The sequence below is a fragment of the Pectinophora gossypiella genome, chromosome 22 (genome assembly GCF_024362695.1).
Source record: "Pectinophora gossypiella chromosome 22, ilPecGoss1.1, whole genome shotgun sequence".
NCBI classification, from domain to species: Eukaryota; Metazoa; Arthropoda; class Insecta; order Lepidoptera; family Gelechiidae; genus Pectinophora; species Pectinophora gossypiella.
This window is the reverse complement of record NC_065425.1, coordinates 3108737-3130543: the sequence shown is the minus strand read 5'-3', so window position 1 is coordinate 3130543 and position 21807 is coordinate 3108737. Positions and strand designations below refer to the sequence as shown.

Sequence of the window (21807 nt, the reverse complement as noted above, 5' to 3'; positions counted from 1 at the left end):
AATTATGTACAATTAACACTTAAACTAAACTAACATCTTATCTTTTTGTTTCCCTTTTCGTTAATATGTGTAAGCACAATAAAGAATATTACAATTGAAAAAATTACTTACTCTTCTTCTTCTTATTATCGTGTGGGTTGTGAGGTGGATTAACAACCTCATCAACCCTGGTGTCAGGGTTATTATTGAGCCGCCAAAGGCCCCTGACATAGCTCATGTAACCAACGGCTTAACGTGCCGTACTTATTTAAATTATTGTTAAAGATACATTTTATACGATTAACAACAAAATCTTAAAACAAAAAAAAGACAATTTTAACAAATATTTTCGAGACAAAATTCTAAGTCCAGCTTTTATAAAGAATAATTATATATACCTACCTACGTCATACGACCAGAAACCGAAAAAATAAACAATATGGGTGGTCTTGACAGTTTATCGCAAAATACTGCAATTCAATTCAATTAGGTCCGATTATGTCGCATGAGTTTTTATTTGTTTTTAATCGTCTCAAAAAATCTCGATACTGACTCTTTACGTCAATGTTTTTACACTTGTGAAAAATGAGTCGATGCCTTTAGTTATAAACGTCTGCTATCCAAATAGTAGGTAGAGTCATAAAGTGGCAAAAACAACTTTATTACAGCAATGGGACGAATAATTATGTTACGTTTATAATGTTTATATAACAGGGTAGCCTAAAGGTTAATTACCGGTTGAGACTGGCGTCATAAGAAAAGCAAATATTATAAACCATGTCAAAAAAGAAAAGTCTAAAAGTATTTAGAGCGATAGGAACAAGCACACAAAAGGAATTCCTAAATGTAGTTTTATCATAGCTTTAAAACGCAAAGAGAAGAAGCTTATTTTTTCACTGCTAACAAAAGGTTTGCGTTACAAAAGAAAAGCATAGTCGCATCTAAGAAACAATAGTTTTAAGCTGGCATAAGAGTGGTAAGTATCGAGGTAAAGGGAGTATTTCTAGGAGAGTAGAAGTTAGTATGAAAGCGCCTAGATTTTTGTGCAAAGGTGTGCATACAAACTCGAACGTTGCATAAATCCCGCTTCCGGAACGCTACAGTTATCACTTCTGTGTGCATTGGACTTATATCTAAATGTTTTGGTACGTTCTTTGTCTTGATTAAAATAGTTCCCTGGACTAGACCTCGGTTATCACTATTAATACATAAGAAAATAGGTAATCTAAGTTCGTGTCTGGAAAGTAGATACTCAAGTTCGATCCTGGAATGTAGGTGCACTAAGTTCGTGCCTGGAAAGTAGGTACACTAAAAAGTTCGTCTCTGGAAAGTAGGTGCACTAAGTTCACCCCTGGAAAGTACCTATTTTTAATATCCGTTCCTGGGTCTCAATTTAAGTACCAATTTTCATAAATATCTATCCAGCGGTTTGGGCGTGAAAATGTAACAAAGTAACAGAAACTGTCTGCCTATCATAAGCTCACGACTGTATCCAAATTGGGGTAGTTAGAGGTATATCAGTCGCAAGATGAACTAAGTACCCACACCTAACCACTTTCTGTTAGACCATAAGTCACCATAACTACAGGAGTATTTTCATAGATGGCATTCGCTAATTGGCCGGAGTGAGTCGAAGTAACTTGATAAATACAAAGGAGCATTGCTGCAAAGCTGGTGTATTGTTGGAGAGCCTCATGAGTTACTTCGGAGGCTATATCTCTAAATCAATTACTAGGACAAGCCTGTATAGCACAATGTGATGGTTGAGTCTTAGTGTGAGCGGAGAAAATAGTTTCGATTGTCTTTCTAATGTAAATATTTATCGGCATCACGCAGCGAAGGTACGCCGGTGCGGGCAATAGGCTTGTTTCCAACTAGTCAAATCAGTTACTTTTTACTAAACGTCAAAAACACGAAATTACTATGGAGTTTGTATGAAAAAGTACACTGTGACGTCATGGGAAAACGTGATAAAATGTCGGACTTATTATTACGTTTTACTTGATTAAAACTCGTAAATAAGTTAAATAGAAAAAAGAAAATGTTTTTCATTAGTTTTAGATCAGTCTTTATTTAGTAATCAGAATTTCATATTCTATCTTAAACCTAGTACACGACCCAATTACTTTTTTTTTTTTTTTTTTGACGTGACTTATTGTAGATTTGCCGCAGATGGCATTAACTACTTGGCCGGACAAATGGGGAGCGCTGAAGGCTCTCACCCGGTACAACGTTTAAGACAACAGGCCTGAGGGTGCCCAGTTGGGCGCGAACCTCGGCTCAGGGCGTCGTCTGAGAGGAAAAATATTTGAAAGAATTAATCGACCCTAGTGGGTCGATAGCGATAAGCGCTGAATGAGGGAAATCGTCGACCACGCCGGCGGGGTCGGTATCGGGGTCCTGAAGTGTTTGGTGTCGCGAGCTGATTGGCTGCCTCTATGGCTAGAGTAATCGGGTCGTCGGGATCGTATATTACGTCCTTCGGACGCCGATACTTTTCAGTACCGTCCCTAAGCGGGATGTATTCGGAAGCCGCAACTACCAGGGGATTTGGGTGGTGCGGAGCAGAATCGAAAAAACGTTTGGAAGCTAATTTGAGCCATTGGGCAATGGTTGGCAGACCTAGGTCAATGTGCAGATTTTCATTGCGAAGGAACCACGGAGCTCCCGTGGCTTTCCGCATGAAACGATTTTGTATTACCTGTAGACGGTGGATTTGAGAGGGACTCGCATGAGCGAAAACTACCCCTGCATAGGTCATGATCGGACGGATGCAAGTCGTGTAGATTTTGACCTTATTCCTAAGGGACAATTTACTTCGCTTGTTAAGGAGACAGTGAAGACGGCCCATTACAAACGCGGCGCGATCGCGCACACGTTTGATATGGGCCTTGAAAGTAAGACGTCTATCTAAGACTACGCCGAGATATTTGACTTGCTCCTCCCAAGGGATCGGCTTGCCAAACATCTTAATGATTTTAAGTTGACGGCGTGACCGTGGCGTGTTATAATAGCCCTTTGAAAAGTACACCGCTGCACTTTTCTCCGGGTTTACCTCGATTCTCCATTTGCGAAACCACTTGCCCAAGGAATTGGCCGCGCGTTGGAGGATTCCGGTCATCATAACTCGACCACGGCACGAAGAATAGATGGCTGTATCATCCGCAAATAAAGCTAATTCGGTATTAGGGGATTTGGGAATGTCACTAGTATACAATGAAAATAGTAAAGGGGAGAGGACGGAGCCTTGTGGGACTCCGGCATGTATCGGGTGCGGTGACGAGAGCGTCCCTTCCACGCGGTAGCGAAAGGTTCGATTTGAGAGGAAGTCTCGTATGATGTGCACGAGACGGTCTGGCACTCCCAGTGAATAAAGCTTGTAGATCAAGCCGTTGTGCCAGACTTTGTCGAACGCTTTCGCCACATCGAAGAAGAGCGCTCCCGTAGCGACAGGTTTTTTTAAGTTTAATCTACTGGAGATATGTTCAACAATACGGTGCACTTGTTGAACGCAGGAGTGTTTGGTTCTAAAACCAAACTGCTCTGGTGGAATAAGACTATTGGATTCGGCGTAGTCCCGTAATCTAGCAAATATGAGCCGCTCATAAATCTTCCCCATGGTATTGAGGAGACTTATAGGGCGGTAACTGGAAGGTTCGTTTTTAGGTTTCCCAGGCTTTGGTATACCAATTACAATTGCTTCTTTCCACTGCTGTGGAAAGACGCAGTTGCTCATGGCGACGTTGAATATTGCCGTTAGTAAGCAGATGAGGGGAGCACCGAAGTTTTTAAGGACACGATTCGTGATACCGTCTGAGCCAGGGGCTTTTCGGGTATGAAATCTTTTGATGATACCTAGTACCTCTTCCTCAGTAACCTGTGGAAGAGGAGGATCGGTGGGAGGTACAGAAGCCCTACGCTGTACTTCAGAGTTCACCGTCGAGAGGTGCCTACGATCGATAGGGAGAGTACTGGGCGAACATTGGGCTTCGAGACTGTCGGCAAGGCATTCGGCTTTTTCGTCATCGTCAAAAGCGGGGGGTTGGTTAGGCCTATTGAGAGGAGGAGTAGGAACAACCGTATCCTTTTGAAGAGACCTAGACAGCTGCCAGATGGCCTGGTGGTGGGGCTCAATGCCGCTCAAAAGATTATCCCACCGATTCTGTCGCATGTCATTAATACGTTTTCTTACAGTATGCTGCAAGAGACGCAAATGACGGCGACATTCCTCGGTGCGATTGGAATCATATGCGCGGGTGGCTGCGTTTTTCTCCGTTAGCAGATCACGGATGTCGGTAGGCAGTTTCCAGCGATGGTCTTCCATCTCCGGAACCTGTTTTGAACTTTCATTCAAAACCGACCTCACGTGATCCGTGAGGGAGTTAATAGCTGTCGAGGCCTCCTCTAAGGAGACTATTTCTACTGGGATACTATCTAAGTATACTGAACTAGAAGACTGGAGGCCTTCGGCCACCTTCTCCCAGTCCAGTACTGTCTTAGGGGTTGCTGGATTATCAGGGGCGTCTAAACGGGAGCCTAGTTTTAATATAACAGGTCGGTGGTCGGAGACCCAATTACTGTGAGATCAAATATTCGAATCAAACGAAAGAACATCGGCATCCAGTTTCAAATTTCGAACATGTACACTAAACTAAAAAAAAAACGAACAGTCCGCACGCAGCCATCACGATTCAAGTCTAAACTATATCCGAGGGTAAACCTAGCTCACGCGCTTGTGGGGAGCGGAGAGTTGCCATTCTATACGTAGTATTATTCCTTATTCTACGTCTTAGGTACACCAAAAAATATCTCGACTTGAGTTGAATATTGGACGAGTAGCAAAAAACCTGGTAAGAACTTGCCGTTCTATACATAGTTTAGTAGTGTTATTCCTTATTCTATGCTAAAATACAAATTTTATAGCAACACTGCACGGTACCTTTCGAATACAGATCATTATAAATACATCATCATTAATGTAAGAGCCACGGTCTTGTCGGTGTAGCATTCTCCATTCTTGTCTATCAAAGGCCAATTCTTTGACTTCCTTATAAGACAAGACGTTCACATTTTCTTTAATTTGTTCCATTTAAGCTCATTTTGGTCTTCCCCTACCTCTCTTTCCTTCTATGATGTTTTTAATAAATACCTCTATGGATGTCAAACTTGGACACTGACACTTTCTGTTCAACTGTGGTGTTGGAGGAGGATGGAAAGAATACGTTAGATATTATAATTAGATAACACGACCGGTAATTTCACGATCGGTAATTTCGACTTTTTTATAAATGAAAGTCGAAATTCAATTTACCTCATGCTACATCACTAGCTACCGCTTTGGAATTTATTTATTTATTTATTTATGGGATACATAACTAGTTACAGTCGTGAAATTAGATAATTAAGTGTAACATAAAACTAGACTACAACATTAAAAACATGCATGCACATTCAGCCACTTATGTTATAATTATGATAAACAGTTTGCCTGAGAACATTAAAAATGAGCCAAAAATGTTTAAAAATAAGTTAAAGAAATATTTATTAGATTTTATTTAGCACGTACTTACCTATTTTTTAATTCTTAATTATTGTAATTTAACCAGGTGAGCGAGACTGTGATCCTGCAGACAAATTGCTTACGTAATTTTGCAGGACATTGCATTTAAACTAATGTTATACATAAGGCTTAATAATAAATAAATAAAAATAATAAAACATACGGGGTAGGTTGCAGTAAACATATCAAAAAGAAAACTAATAATGACGATTTTATTTCGAAGCGAGAACTAGATAACACATTCAACAATAGCCAGATGAGAAAGACTTCCATTTCTGAATTAGCATCGTATATTTATCTACGACCCAGTTAAATACACCATCGAGTCCTCACGAGGAGGAATAGAAGCGAATATCCTAAAAATAAATGAAAATCTAAATAAAAAAAAATAATGTATTTTTAGATTCATTGTAATTTTAATTTATAAATAAATTAATTAAGTATATATATATAACTGACAATTATATATTATTACTATTAATATAAATAAATTATTATTATTTCAATTATATTATTATTTTTAGATAGATATTGAACCCGCTAACACTCGCACCACACACTACTGGCGACCATTCACGGCACATGCTGACTGTTCTAAACGACCGGCACAAAACAAACCGAACCCCTATCAATTTCAACCCTATTTCTAACGCGATTAGATACACAGTTGTTTACGACCCGCAGCAGTGTTGAAACATACTCCTAATTAAGTGTAATATAGCAAAACCGGAGCGAATTCTGCGGAAAGGATGTAACCCAATCCATACTAACATTATAGATGGGAAAGTGTGTGTGTGTGTGTGTCTGTCTGTTTGTTTGTTCGTCTTTCACGGCAAATAGGCGCGACGATTTGACGTGATTTTTGAAGGGATGGAGAGTGACATAGGCTAATTTTTGTCTCTGTTTAACTCCCCACTTGCCTAAAATGGGTGTGGAAGTTTGTATGGAGCATTCCGCAGTTTTCAAGGTAGCTAAAAATTGGTATACAAGACTATTTATGACTAACAAAAAATCACACTTAATACATATTTTTTTATTGGAACTCGTCAAAAAGAGTGTGAAATTTTATATGGGATTTTACGCAGTTTTCAAGGTACATTAGTAAAGGGGAAACCGTGTTACCTCGATTTTACCGCGATCGAAGCCGTGGGGAAAATCTAGTGAAAACATATTTTCAAGCTTAGTTACTTGGTATTTCGATATGGAATATTGTTACGATGCAATACAAAAACTCTTTTTATTTTGTAACAGCAATATAATACGTAATTGAGAATGTATGGCGCGATCAGACAAAAATTATAAAGATTTATCTCAAAATGGGCACCCGGCTATAGACGTAAATATTTATAACTTGAAAAAAGTTAAATGAATGATAATTCTGTCAATTGAGATTCCATGTCGTGTCTCATAAAATAATTCACGTGTATCATTTACACTCGTGTAGCAGATACCTACTATAAGGCTGTTATCATACAACCTTTTTTTTTTGACGTGACTTATTGTAGATTTGCCGCAGATGGCATTAACTACTTGGCCTGACGAATGGGGAGCGCTGTGGGCTCTCACCCAATACAACGTTTAAGACAAGGGGGGTTAAAATGGCCATATCGGAGCAATTCGTCTAAGAAAGCAATATTGCAATTTGACATTTGCGCAATGCAAACAAATTATGTCAAATATCAATATTGCTTTTTAGATGAATTGCTTCGATGTGGCCATTTTACCCCCAGGCTTGAGGGTGCCCAATTGGGCGCGAACCTCGGCTCAGGGCGTCGTCTGAGAGGAAAAATATTTGAAAGAATTAATCGATCCTAGCGGGTCGATAGCGATATGCGCTGATTGAGGGAACGACCGACCGGAGCGACCACGCCGACGGGTTCGGTATTGGGGTCCTGAAGTGTTTGGTGTCGCGAGCTGATTGGCTACCTCTATGGCTAGAGTAATCGTGTCGTCGGGAATATCACACGACCAGTAATGTGTTGTTCCCGGAAATGTTTTCAAGGTGGGAATTTTAAAAATAAAAAAATAAAAATAAAATCATTTATTTCGGGTGTTTTCCCATAGTAATTGTTAGTAACAAAAGTCTTATATCTATGTCTTAATTTTCCCGTTGTAGAAGCTCTTTGATATAAAAGGACATTGGCTGCTTTTATCAAATAGATTTTTCTTGTACTCTTGTCTTATCTGCCTAAAGGTTAGGTAACTATGCTCTTTTTACATATAGGTTTTGCGACTTCTTACTGCCGGGAACGTTTCCAAACTGCGCGTTGAGCGCGTTGACCGCGCGGTCGTATGTTGTGAGTTTGTGAGGCGGTGCACGTGTGTCAAGAATCGAAGGTTCGTCGGAAGTCTGATCGAGATCTGCCTGGACACATACACAGTGCAAACAGCGCCACGAGTGTCGTGAAACGGAACTTAATTACGTGGCCAAATTACGATGTCAATATAAGATCTTGGTAAAGTGATAATTCTAGTCGCTTTGCGATATAGTCTCTAATGTAGGTAGTAGTGCTCTTGTCGGTGTAGCATTATCTGTGGGAGGGTGATAATAAACCAGGAAGCCCCTTGCGGGACCTTCTGCTGCTGGCGGCTGAATAAGATAAGAAAATACATAGACATCCAAAATTGTTACCGGTGTAGCCACAGACAAGTCATCAGAGTATAACTTCGGAATACTGGCTATTATAGATTGAAAAATTCGCATAGACCGGCATGTCGACCGCTGGTTGCAATGGCGAATATGAAATCAGAATCATTTATTCAACGTAATTATCATGGATAAACTTGTTGAAGGTCAATGTAACATTTTTGAATTTACGTCATTTCGCAAGGTGTTATGGCTGAGGAGAAGAAATGACAAGAAACTGCAACAGCAACACATCTTTTAAATCAATGCAGTCAATTATGCTCGTCCTGGCTTGACAAGAGATATGCCGGAAATCGCCTTAACTACTTGGCCGGACAAATGTGGAGCGCTGATGGCTCTCGGTGATAAAGCAGAAGAGATCATCACTTTTGCAAGTATTAATGCTAACAATTAAGTAAATAATTACGGAGTAATTACAACGAGCAAAATTAACGAATTCTCACTTTTTAAGCTGTTATTAAAGTATCGCTGAAGACTCGAGCATTAATTTTTACGACTCGCTTCGTTTTAAATAGCTTTTGTGTCCGTATCTGTAGAAATTTCCAGGTATTATTACGAATTACCAACTGTCTGTAAGCCGCATGATTATTTACTAAATAAATAAACATGCAACAAAGTTTTCATCTCTTCTCGCAGTATTATTATATTAGGTATATTGTATAATATATGTTGTATTGTATATACTATACTATTTAGTTTCCAAAAAATATAATAGTTTTCAGAAATAGGTACCAAGTACGGGGTGTAAGTGACATCGTAATGAATGCTCGAGGGATGATTCGACTCATTATTCTGTGTTAATATCAAGTGGAATTTTTCATCATTAAAGTACTTATAAAATTAAAAATTATTTTTAAAAGATCATGAATTATTTTAAGACGGAAAATTCCACTTGAAGTTAACTCGGAGTCCTATTCAGATTCATTCCCCTTAGTATTAATTACCATCACTATGTCACTAACATCCTGTATATACTATAGTTGAGTTAATGTCACAACTCGACGATCATCGATGAAGAGGAACACATGTTGTGCTGAGTCCACTTAGTGGGGTAAAGGCAGGAGGTTGACGTTTAATGCCATATACGGCAAATCTGCAATTACTAACGTCAAAAAAACACACTAACCTAGGGAAAACCAGGCCAGTCGCGGCAATATCGTCAACCCATCAAAACAAACAGTGGAAACTTTCACGATTAGTCTATATGGGTCAATTGTTATGGCGTGATAATAAAGTTATACCCACACTCGACTTATCTCGAGTTATCAATGAATATTAAATCTATTTCCTGGAATCTGATTATTTGGCAATGTGTGTATGAGGCCTAATGCTGATGGTAGGTTACATAAACCCTAAAAACTCCATACAAAAACATCATTCTTACCAAGCGAGACAGTCAGTCCTCCCACTTTCCTTAGCGGCTTACGGCCATAAATAAAACCTAAAGGGGGTGAGGTCGGCGCTCGATGCGAATTGGTGCGGGGCGGAGAATATTTAGCCAATACAAAATTGTATTTAGCGAATACTGTATGAACGATATTCTTGTTTACTTTATCAAGATCGTAGAGTCTACTATTATATTGTTGTATAAGCAATATGACATTTTTGACGCTACATAACGTATATTTTTGTTGTATCTGTCAATCTTACTATACTCTATCCGTTATTATGTGTTTTAATTATGATAATGGTGCTAATTCCTGTAAATACCATCTAATTTTATTTTAAGTTATATCTGTCATTTTCTTATCCGCCGAAAAGGAAAGGGACGGGTAATCGACAAGCATAAAATTAATGGAACACACGTCAATTTTAAGCACAAATCTAAACCAACCGTCTAAAAATTTTACATCCGTCAATAACCCGTCACAGTTAAGTAGACAGCACGTCAAACGGATTGCATACCAGCGAGGTACCTTTTGATTCGCCCGGGTTATTCATTCATTTACTCATTCTTCCTAAAATTAAGAGCTGTGAATCATCCGTCCCTTTCCTTTTCGACGGATATGAAAATGACGGATATAACTTAAAATAAAATTAGGCGGTGTCTGCTGGAATCGGGGCCAATAACCGCGTAAACTTAAAACAATGTATTACTATACTCTGTTAGACAGAATGTAAAGAAAAAAACAAAAATAGCTCATTTTGACAAACATCCGTCTTGCTTTTTTGTAATTGTTTAGTGGAAATTTGATATGATGTTGTTGTGTTTTTTCTTGTGTGGCGTCCATTTATAATAAACTTTTTCTATTCTATTTTATTCTAAATTAAATATAAGATTTAAAATATAATAATCACATTATCCTTCATTTAAGATTATGCCTATTTCACTTTGGAGTAGGCAGACACCACATAATTCCACTTACTATTATTCTGACACACCTTCGCTTCCTCCACTCGCATCAAAGAATTTATGCATATCATTATTTATTTTGGGTTTTCTACTGGATGCTCATTATTGGACATAGATCTCCATCATCTTACCTACCCCATACTTGTAACCACTTGCCACTTGCTTTTTTTTTGACGTGACTTATTGTAGATTTGCCGCAGATGACATTAACTACCTAGCCGGACAAATGGGGAGCGCTAAAGGCCCTCACCCGGTACAACGTTTAAGACAACAGGCCTGAGGGTGCCCAGTAGGGCGCGAACCTCGGCTCAGGGCGTCGTCTGAGAGGAAAAATATTTGAAAGAATTAATCGACCCTAGTGGGTCGATAGCAATAAGCGCTGAATGAGGGAAATCTTGCCACTTGCGGCACACCTCTTTTGTTTTGTTCGTTAACATAAATACAAGACTTGATGATCGCGCATAAAACATAATTTCAGTTTCCACTGCAATTTTATTTTCCCGATGTGTACGTAGGTATTACAGAAGAAACAATAAATTAAGCACTTACGATATAGAATTGAAACTCCAGTCGTACGTACGTACTGTCTACAAAGTTTATATTACAAATCGAAAGGTCGTTCATACTAAAGTTAATTGTTATTTGTTTACAACAGACACTCCTTCTAACGGCTCTATATCACTAGGACATCATGGTGGCGCAACTGTGGTCAAATAGCCAAGTCAATCCCATATATTTTATGACTGTCACTGTAGATCACTGTAGGCAATCGACAGTTTTTTAAGCGCCCGTCGCGTGGTTGAGTAGCCAAATTGCAAACGATTATGACAATCGACAGTGACAATGACAAAAAAGGCGACATGTCAATCCCATATGTGTTATCACTGTCACTGTAAATCACTGTAGGTCACTGTAGGCAATGATAGTTTTTTTAAGCGCCCGTTGCGTGGTTGAGTAGCCAAATTGCCAATGACAATGACACTATTAACAATGACAATGACAAAAAAAGGCGACATGTCAATCCCATGTGTTATCACTGTCACTGTAGGTCACTGTAAACAATCGAGAGTGACAGTGATAAAAATGTATGGGATTGATATAAGGTGACATTTCAATCGCAGATAATTTTATCACTGTCACTGTACATTGTCATAATTGTTTGCAACTTAGCGAATGCATGTGTCAACATTACGTTGTTGGCGACCGAAGTTGCGCCATCATGGTATCCTAGTCAGTTACGGCACTAACGACCTATATCGGTAGATTGTGATGTAGGCAATCAAATCTTAAGAAGCAGGAAAAGTAATAAACTGAAAGTGATCGGTGAACGAAAACAGTAAAACAAAGTTTTGTGTAAGTGTAAACCAAATAATAATTGGTATTAAAGGAACGATGGACGAAGACAAAAACATAGACCTGATAATTATTCCGGTTCTCAAACCATCATTGAAGAGACGTCAACTAAGAGATTAGGTACAGAAATTCTCGGCATCGATGGTAGAAAATTTGCTATTATAGCGAGAATTTGTTGTCTAAGGACATATAAAAAAAGCGAATAAGTAAATTATATTTCATTTCATCTAGTTGAACATCGAAAGTAACATTAAGCCTGAAAAAATCGACACGTGTTTTAGGTCGCTTTGATAAAATTAAATAAGACTCAACAAATATATTTAAAGTTCTGGAAACAACGAAAACCTATCAAAGGCACTTGTTTAATTATAACTTTTAAAAGTAGGTATTTTCTTATAGATACTTCCTTGAAACCTACTGTTTAACCGAAGGCTGTCGACCTAAAAATGTTCATTTTCCCCGAAAAAACCAATCGCTGTTTTTGAGATAACGAGCCTTTATCAACGTTTCATAAATTTTGTGAAAAACTGCTATTTAGATAATAAAATTGCGATTCTGTTGTGTTAGACCAACTAGACATGCGGGTAGACTGTCGAAATAATATCTTCGTTCTAAATAAAATACATACACATACTCACTAATTCATAATGGGGTGAACAGATCCAAAAAAGTTAATAGGAAGATAATTCGCAGCCATATTTTATAAGAAGACAAGCCATATTTATTTATTAATTTATTTATTTGTACACAAAGAACTCAGAAAGAAACACACAAAGAAATCAGACAGTACAGGTAAGCTTATCTCTAAAAAAAATATCCCATTTTTAAAATAGAACATTAATAAAAAAATACACAAACTTTCTTTCGGTTTTAACGACTTGCAAGCGAGAGCGGTAAACGCGTTCTAACATACATATACATAAACAGCCTATATACGTCCCACTGATGGGCACAGACCTACCCTCAATCAACCGGAGGGGGTATGGAGCATACTCCACCACGCTGCTCCAATGCGGGTTGGTGGAGGTGTTTTTAAGGCTAATGGCCGGGACCAACGGCTTAACGTGCCCTCCGAAACACGGAATCATCTTACTTTTTCGGACAATCAGGTGATTCAAGCCTGAAAAGTCCTTACCAAACAAAGGACAGTCTCACAAAGTGATTTCGACAATGTCCCCATCGGGAATCGAACCCGGACCTCCAGATCGTGAGCCTAACGCTCTAACCACTAGACCACAGAGGCTGTTCCACTGAGGCATTCTAACATAACAAATACTTAATTACACCCACAGTAAATACAAAATACAAAACAAAAGAGAAATAGAAAGAGTACAATAGGCAGCTTTACTGCTAAGTAGCAATCTCTTCCAAGCGCATCCTTCGACTCGTTTAAAGGCGTTGTATGTTTCTTATTCGCTCCCAGATGTTTGGTTATGGTGAAATTATCAACTAACTGAGCATTTTTTCTGAACATAATACTCGTCTTTTAAATGAAAATCGTCAAAACACAGTTTTCTATCTAGAAATAAGCGTACAGTACAAAGATCTAGGGCGAATATAAAGTAAACACTCATTTTCCAGTCTTTTTTCAGAACTTGAGGGTTCTTTAAATACAACCCACAGGTATAATACAGGTTTCAAGTCGCTTTTGTTTCATTTTTCGACGTTCCTTTCATGAAACTGAACAAATAGAAAAATAATTGTCGCTTTTGCATTCGCATACAGGGTGTTAGTGACAAAAACGATGGTTGGTATTTTGCTTGTCGGAAAAGTTTCTTTAAGATTATGAGTTTTCGCTGTACCGCAACACGTAAATCGAACAACGCGAATACTCGCTAAGCTATGTGAGTGTAAAGTTGTTCTACACTGATATTTAATATGATGATTTTTAATAATTTGTCATTTTATTTTGTTTACTTATTTTAAATTTAGGCTCCATGCTGCTTAAAGCACAATATGGGACTGATAATAATTTGAAAAGAACACTAAAATTGACATGATTTTGTGGAGTCGTAGTAGCCCAGTTGGTAGAACGCTAGCGTCTCGCTTTGAGGTCGCAGGTTCGAATCCAGCACAGGCCTAAACCAATGATTGTCGAATTTGTTTTCGAATTCAAGTTGAGATCATAAATGATTATCACGTGCGGTGAAGGAAAACACCGTGAGGAAACCCACGTTCCGAGAAATACATTTTCAGAGGTATGTGACCTAATCTAACACCCTGCATAATTATGTCTTTTTTGAGGTAAGAAGACTTGTCTAAAGGCATTGTAAAAATATTAATAGACTATTCAAATAAACTTTATTTACACCATAACAAAACAGTTACGAAAGAACAAAAATATCAAACAAAACAAAAATAAAATTAAATAAAACAGTAATTTAATAATAATAAATAATAATAATTTTATAATTCAATAGACTTCGTAGAGAGTATTATCATAAGCGGTACAACGATCTTATTTCCTCGTTTCATTCTCTACTCGAGCTCCACTCTTCACGCCCACACGCTTCATCAAGGGAGAAAATATAGAGAAATATGAAACCCAGTTATCTCACTGTGTATAACAAATTAGCCTTTATAAAGACACCCACACAGGGAGACGGCTTTAAACTAGGTTTTATAGCGACTTTCAAGTTCCTTTGACTAGAATGCTTTTCAGTATTTGACTTGCCATAGAGTTAAAAGGATTCGCCAATTTGCGTGGGATGGTCTTAAATATTGTCTAGGACACATTCTTCTAAGGCATAACCTCACGCTCGTAACCCCTAATGGGGTGGGCAGTAAGTACCACGTTCAAATAAATCATAGACGGGATTTGCCTTTAGGCAGCTTCACATTACATTTTTTCTGACCCTTTTTGCGGGAGGTGAAGTTTAGCACCTCAGCAAATATCTACACACTGCCCAAAAGTATTCAATTTAAAATAATTTAAAAAAACATGAATTTTGCGACAGAAAATTCCACTTGATATTACCTCAGAATCATGGTCTGAATCATCCTTCTCAGCATTCGTTACGATGTCACTAACACCCTGTAAAAAGCGGTCAAACACATAACCCCCCTTTTGGTTCGCCGCTGTCGGGTAATAAAGACAATACTCAGACTGGTCGAACCAGACCTATCACTATTTATTATTCATCATTACTTTCTTCAATTTTTTTCACGCGTTCATATCTCATTCAAGAAAATTGATTGCTTTCAATATTTCAAGGTTCTAATAAAACGAAACTATTTTAGTGCAAAAACTTGTTTTTCCATGTAGTTTGTAGAATGCGTCTGTCTAGCCTTGCTATTTAGGCTATAAATATTTATCAAATAAATATACTAAAGTGAATCGCGTAGAGAAATTCGTATGCTTTATTACCGACAAACTCCTACGCAGTTACAGAAGGAAGGAAATTACAAAACTTACCGAGAGTAATAAAATTAGGTATCTACCTACTATTAGACAGAACGTCTAGTTCAGTAAAATTAATTATTATATTTCAATATAAATGATGAATGGTGATGACGATGAATTATGACTAAGCCCCACCCTCGGAGCAGACTCCTACTCCGAACCATTTTTAGAGCCCATGGTAACTTATAAGTAACACTTTCATCACCATTAATTTAAAAGCCACGCTCTTCTCGGTGTAGCATTCTCCATGCTACTTTTTTAGGGAAAAATAGGGCAGTGGTTTCCCTCTTGCCTTCCGCCCCGCAATACTCTGTCTGACGCGAATGAGATGTCGCCCAAACTAGTCTATTTCAAAGCCGTCCTCTGAATAACAGGTACTGACAGTTACTGTCTTCTAACTTAGTAGTATTTATTTCATCATCTCCCTAGTATTATCCCGTTTTTCACAGGGTTCGCTTACCTAACCTTGATTTAACAGGTCCGGTTTTTTAAAGAAGCGATTGCCTATCTGACCTTTCAACCCGCGAAGGGAAAACCAGCCCAATACAGGTTAGGTCACATACCACTGACAATAAATTTATCGGTAATGTGGGTTTCCTCACGATGTTTTCCTTCACCTAAGTTGTATTTATTTAAAAAGCTAATTTCCTCCATTCCAGGTCTAGCAGTACCCTTCGTGGAGCTGACGGTAGCTCACGCTTCAGTGTTGACGATCTTAGCTATCAGCTTCGAACGATACTACGCAATCTGCGAGCCGCTGCGTGCAGGATACGTCTGCACTAAGACGCGGGCGACGCTCATCTGCGCACTGGCGTGGTTCTTCGCTGCGCTGTTCACGAGGTAGATTGGTGGGGATGAAGGGGAGGGGATGGCCAATGACGGGGTAGAGTTCGCGCGGGGATTTTGATTCGAATTTTGAAAAATATATCCGAATTTAATTTATTTTTTATGTAGGATTATTAATTACGTGTCAATGATTATCAGTGCAAATAGGTAAAACAAGACTTGTGTGGGCATCTAGATGTGGTCGATGCTCTGCTTGATGGTAGGTATGGGGAATAACACAGCTGGACACTGTTGACTGCACCTTTTATTAATTTTTATATTATAATGTTTTAACACACGATACACGTTAGTTAGATTCGAGATTCAGAAGGCAAGTATTGCCATACTTAAAAATATGGAATATAATTTTGTTGGGGATGCCAACAACTTGGACGTTCTCATTGCCTTATTATTATTATTTTAAAAGCAAAGATTTTTCAACCGGCTATGTAATACCAAAATAGTTTTATACAACATTATTATTAAACATGGCATAATATAGAATCACATATTCCGTATACCCATAGGCAGAAGTGTATGGTACACTCACTCCTCGCCAGCTATGTTTAAGTCCCATGTAATAAGAGGCCCATTGCCATTTACCGAGCACAAATCCTGGAAACCACGTGATATCAATTATCTATGATCCAAACATGAATTTAAACTCACAGAGTCGAATTCAGTGGTTTAGAGTCCGAGTTAACGGTCAATGTGGGGAAGACCGGCATACTGTTCTAAAATTTGAGTTTGATTGAATTTATTGAAGAAGATATTATTTGTAGACCAAGTCAAATGATCGGGTATGATAGATAATTTACTTGGCTATGTTTATAAGTCTAAGTATAAGAGAAAGCGCCGTAATCTTTTGTTATACAATCGTTTTTTTAAAACATGTCAAAGTAGACGGTCTTCCAATGCAGTGTGAGGCAAGTCCGTCCACAAAAGAAAAAACGCATTATTAGTAAGAAATCGTAGGCCTAGACGTATAAAAATATTTTCAGGCGGTGTACCAACAATGCCATTCTGATACGTACTTTACCGATTTATGAATAAGGCTTTCATTACATAGATAAATGATTATTTTTATGAAACAAGGCAAGACCGGCATATCTTTGGTGACAGTGGTTGTAAACATTTCTTCATATTGTTTACCCGACTGCGGTGAAGCAAAAGGAGGGTTATGCGCTATGTGTGTATGTATGTGTGTATACACGTTTGTTCCCTCCTAACCCCTAAAGTACTTATCAGAGTTAAACAAATGAGGTGTCACTAAAAAGCGTCTTGATTGTCTGGTGGTAGACTATGTGACATACACATATTACTTAATATTAGGCATAAGTCAATAAGATTTATAATGTGAACACACACAAACACAAAATATTAACAGAATGGGACACAAAATACTATCTCACTAGTCTTGCATAAAATACGCTCTGCTGTAATAGTTGTCAATATCTGGATTGAGGCAAGATCGGCATATGACGGACTTCCCTCTCTTAATGTAGACGGTCTTTCCAACTATTATATTTTCTAATTTAAAATTTAACACTGGTATAAATTCTAACTAAAAGCTATATTCCTGTATTATGTTTAACGAATACATTAATGGATCAATAAATAACCTAAGTGATCAGAAAAACTTCTGAGAATCCTCCGATTTGCCACTTTTTTTTGATCAAAAATCCGCCACTGGCCACTGCATTCTAGAGCGCGAAATGGTAAAAAAATTGCAGGACCGATATTGTCCAAACTAATCATACTAGCACCATCTATGGTTTTTAGTTCGGACTGGCTCTTTAGGGACTATTTTATCGACAGAGACGTAAGGCGCTAGTTATTCAAATTTAGAAGTTATTGGCAATAGACGGTCTTTTAGCCCAAACGGTCTTCACCACATTGACTTATTTAAAAATATAATTTCGTCTCTATAATGTACCTACTTACTAATCCAAAATCTCTTAGAAGAAGCTTATCTGATAGAACTTGGAAGTTGTTTAGCGCTGTACTGGCCTTTACACAACAAGTTAAGACATAGTAAGAAAAAGTCTTAAACTTCCGAAGAGAAAAATTGGATATCGTCAAGTTTTTGAAGCTGAAGATAAGAACTGTGCTAAACTGGCAACATAAATCACAAGCGGCTTTAGTGTTGCCAATTTACAGCGTGAGTTTTTCTGTAACATATCATAATATTAATTACATGGTGTAAATTACTACAAAACCCAAAACAAAAGTAAGGCACAAATTATAAAAATCGCGACAAGGGAGATATGCCCTCAGCACTGAATTACTTTTCAAATTCAAATTCAAAAATATCTTTATTCAGTAGGTAACATAGTTACACTTTGAATCGTCAATTTTACATAACGAACGTCTCATCCGCCTAAAACTACTGCAGCTTCTCACAACCTGTATAGCCGGGGAAAAGAAGCTGCAAGAAAAACCTCGGCACAGGGCCCTAGACGTTCTTTAAAAAAATAAAAGAAGAGAGTCCTAGAGTACTAGAGTCCGCACCAAGACATTTTCTGGCTAGACCGCTTATCGATTCACCCACCGTGCATTGCGTAGTAACACTAGCGCTAGTTGTGGTTACGCGATACCACAGAACCAATGAATGATGTAGAAAGTCTTACAATACGATCGTTATCTAATATAATATGCTCATTTTGTGCATATTTCCGCGGCATCTTTCTATAATCAGTAATCTGTGACCATCGCAGAATCGGCTTAAACTTGTCAATAAACTTCCAACATACTTAATCTCACGACCACATCCTAATTGAGGTAGTCAGAAGTACATCCATCATAAGTCATAACTAAGTACCCACGCGTCACCGAGCTTTCTGTTAGACCAACGTGATAGGCGGTGAGCCGTATCGCCGTCTATAATGGTCGAGTCAACTGTGTTAGTGAAAAGTGCACTTAAGATAAATGAATAACTCATTGGTGCAAGCTGGTGGAAAAACTTACAAATAGAGTTTGATATCAGAGAATATGTATTAGTTATGCCATAATTATGGTAGTACTGTTGATTAGTAGGTATATCTTCTCTTTGTGGAAGTATGAGAGGGAAATTATAAAAGCATTAGACGGATTAACTGTAGCTACCGCTCGGAACTGGTGCGTGTCTTTATTAGAATACACTCACTGCTCATTCATGCGCTGTTAAACCTGTTTTAATCGGCTTTAATCAATTTAGCTACAATAGAGAGATATAATACGATATAGGTACCTAAGATCAGAACAATAGAAGAAACACAAAGACGGCCTCCGTGGTCCAGTGGTTTGAGCGTTGGGCTCACGATCCGGAGGTCCCGGGTTCAAATCCCGGTGGGGACATATCATAAAAATCACTTTGTAATCCCTAGTTTGGTTAGGACATTACAGGCTAATCACCTGATTGTCCGAAAGTAATATGATCCGTGCTTCGGAAGGCACGTTAAGCTGTTGGTCCCGGTTACTACTGATGTAAGTAAGTAGTCGTTACATGAGCCATGTCAGGGGCCTTTGGCGGCTCAATAGTAACCCTGACACCAGGGTTGATGGGGTTGGTAATCCACCTCACGACCCACACGATAGAAGAAGAAGAAAACAGAACAATAGGGTATTTGACTGGGTCAAAGATATATTATAAAATGCTAATCTAGAAATGGAAGAGGAAAGTCTAGGCGTACATACCGCAATTAGATCCAGGATGTTTTAAAAAAAGGCCACGGCGGTAAAAAATGCCACATCGAAGCAATTCATCTAAGAAAACAATATTGCAATTTGACATTTGCGCATATAAAAGTAAGTGCGCAATGCAAACAAATTGATAGAACGCTTGCCTCTCACTTTGAGGTCGCAGGTTCGAATGATTGACGAATTTGTTTTCGAATTCATGTTTGGATCATAAATAATTATCACGTGCTCAGCGGTGAAGGAAATCATCGTGAGGAAACCCTCATTCCCGAGAAATGCGTTTTCGGAGGTGTGTGACCTAACCTGTATTGGGCTGGTTTTCCCTTCGCGGGTTGGAAGGTCAGACAGGTAGTCGCTTCTGTAAAAATCGGACCTGTCAAATGTTCAGGTTAGGTAAGCGGGCCCTGTGAGGAACGGGATTATGCTAGGGTGATGATGATGAGTATTAAGTTATTAAAATGATTAATGTCATTGGCCATTTCCTCCTGAATAGTTGACTAAGACATAGTAACTACTAAGTTCGCTCGCGTGTGATGCTGAAACGAGAGAGCTATATAAATACCATAAAGACTTGGTTACCTTCTAACAATGGACTATGGAAGTTATTTAATCAAACACATCCAGGATTGACTTTGGATGCGGTGATTGGCTTTTAGCTACGGTTTGTTGTAACAAAAGGAGACAAGACTTCTATGCCTTACTGCATAAGCTTGATAATTGAATGTCATGTCGTCGCCTTATAGTGAAAACCACATACATAAACCCCTTTTTGAAAAATCACATTCTCCGGGCTTAGCACCGTAAGCGCGCGACTCTTTCTCGCCTCGACATTTGTCAGTACTGCACAGAAAGAGACAGACGGTCTCTGTCACGGCGAGAAAGAGTCGCGTGCTTACGGTGCCAGGCCCGCTGATATGATTTTCTTTAAAAAAAGCTCTGTTTTTTTCAATTAATTGCAATCCCGTTGAAAATTGACGCCACATGTTTTTACGTCGCCTAACACTTGTGAAAATCGAGTCGGTAAGCGCTTTTTTTAAATATCACATTTTTATGTGATCTTTGTTGAAAAAAACCTCACAATAGACACGCTAGTTTTAATCCAGGTAAAAAATTGTGCTCTCAATTTTTATTAGGATTGAAATTAGTTGAAAAAAATTGACGTTTTGTAGGAAAAAAACACATGGAAATGTGATTTTTTTGAAAATGGCGCTTAGGTACGTGCTTTTCACTATGGTGAGGCGACGGTACGGGAAGGTAAGTTCAGGCAGGTAAGACATCATGGAAAAAATACATCAATTGCCAAATTTTGGCATTTTTTTGGTGGGTGATTTCATCTTAAAGTACCTACAATTGGGTCGTGTACCAAGTTCAAGATAAATTATGCAATTCTGATTACTGACGGATCTAAAACTAACGAAAAACATTTTCTTTTTTCTATTTAAAATATTTATGAATTTTAATCAAGAAAAACGTAATAATAAGTCCTACATTTTGTTACGTTTTCTATGATGTCATAGTGTGCATGAAAACTCATGCAAATTCCATAGTAATTTCGTGTTTCGACGTTTAGTAAAAAGTTACTGATTTGACTAGTTGTAAACTAGCTTATTGAAAATTCATTAATCTGTGTAATGCCTTGTCAAAAGACATACTCGATGGTGTAGTCATACATAATCGTCTGTAATCGTCGATCATCGTTTATAATCGCTTGCGATAGGTGATCGTGCTCGCTTGTAATCGTCTGAAATCGTAGTATTAGTTACCATACCGTTCTGCTAGACATTCACGAATTGTCACTTATAGTCATTACAATATTTTCTATAAGAAAAATTAAATAATAAAATAAATAGTAAAGCGACTCCGTGACGTTTCTATGTTCGCTCGCTTCGGTTGACAAGTTTTTGTCAATTCTCAAATTTTGACAGAACGCTCAAGGTCATTGGCGGCTATAGGGGCCTTAAGATAGAACTTTCTAGTCAAAAAACATGGCGGTTAATAATGCTGATTGA

General features: G+C 38.2%; 1 protein-coding gene across 1 annotated transcript in view; it reads left to right on the top strand.

Annotated features, from left to right (window-relative positions):
* Positions 1 to 21807, top strand: part of LOC126377062 (thyrotropin-releasing hormone receptor-like) — a 98397-nt gene that overhangs the window by 61718 nt on the left and 14872 nt on the right. Inside the window, exon 3 of the mRNA XM_050024695.1 lies at positions 15955 to 16135. Coding sequence (XP_049880652.1) covers positions 15955 to 16135 — 181 coding nt within the window. The remainder of the gene's footprint in view (positions 1 to 15954; positions 16136 to 21807) is intronic.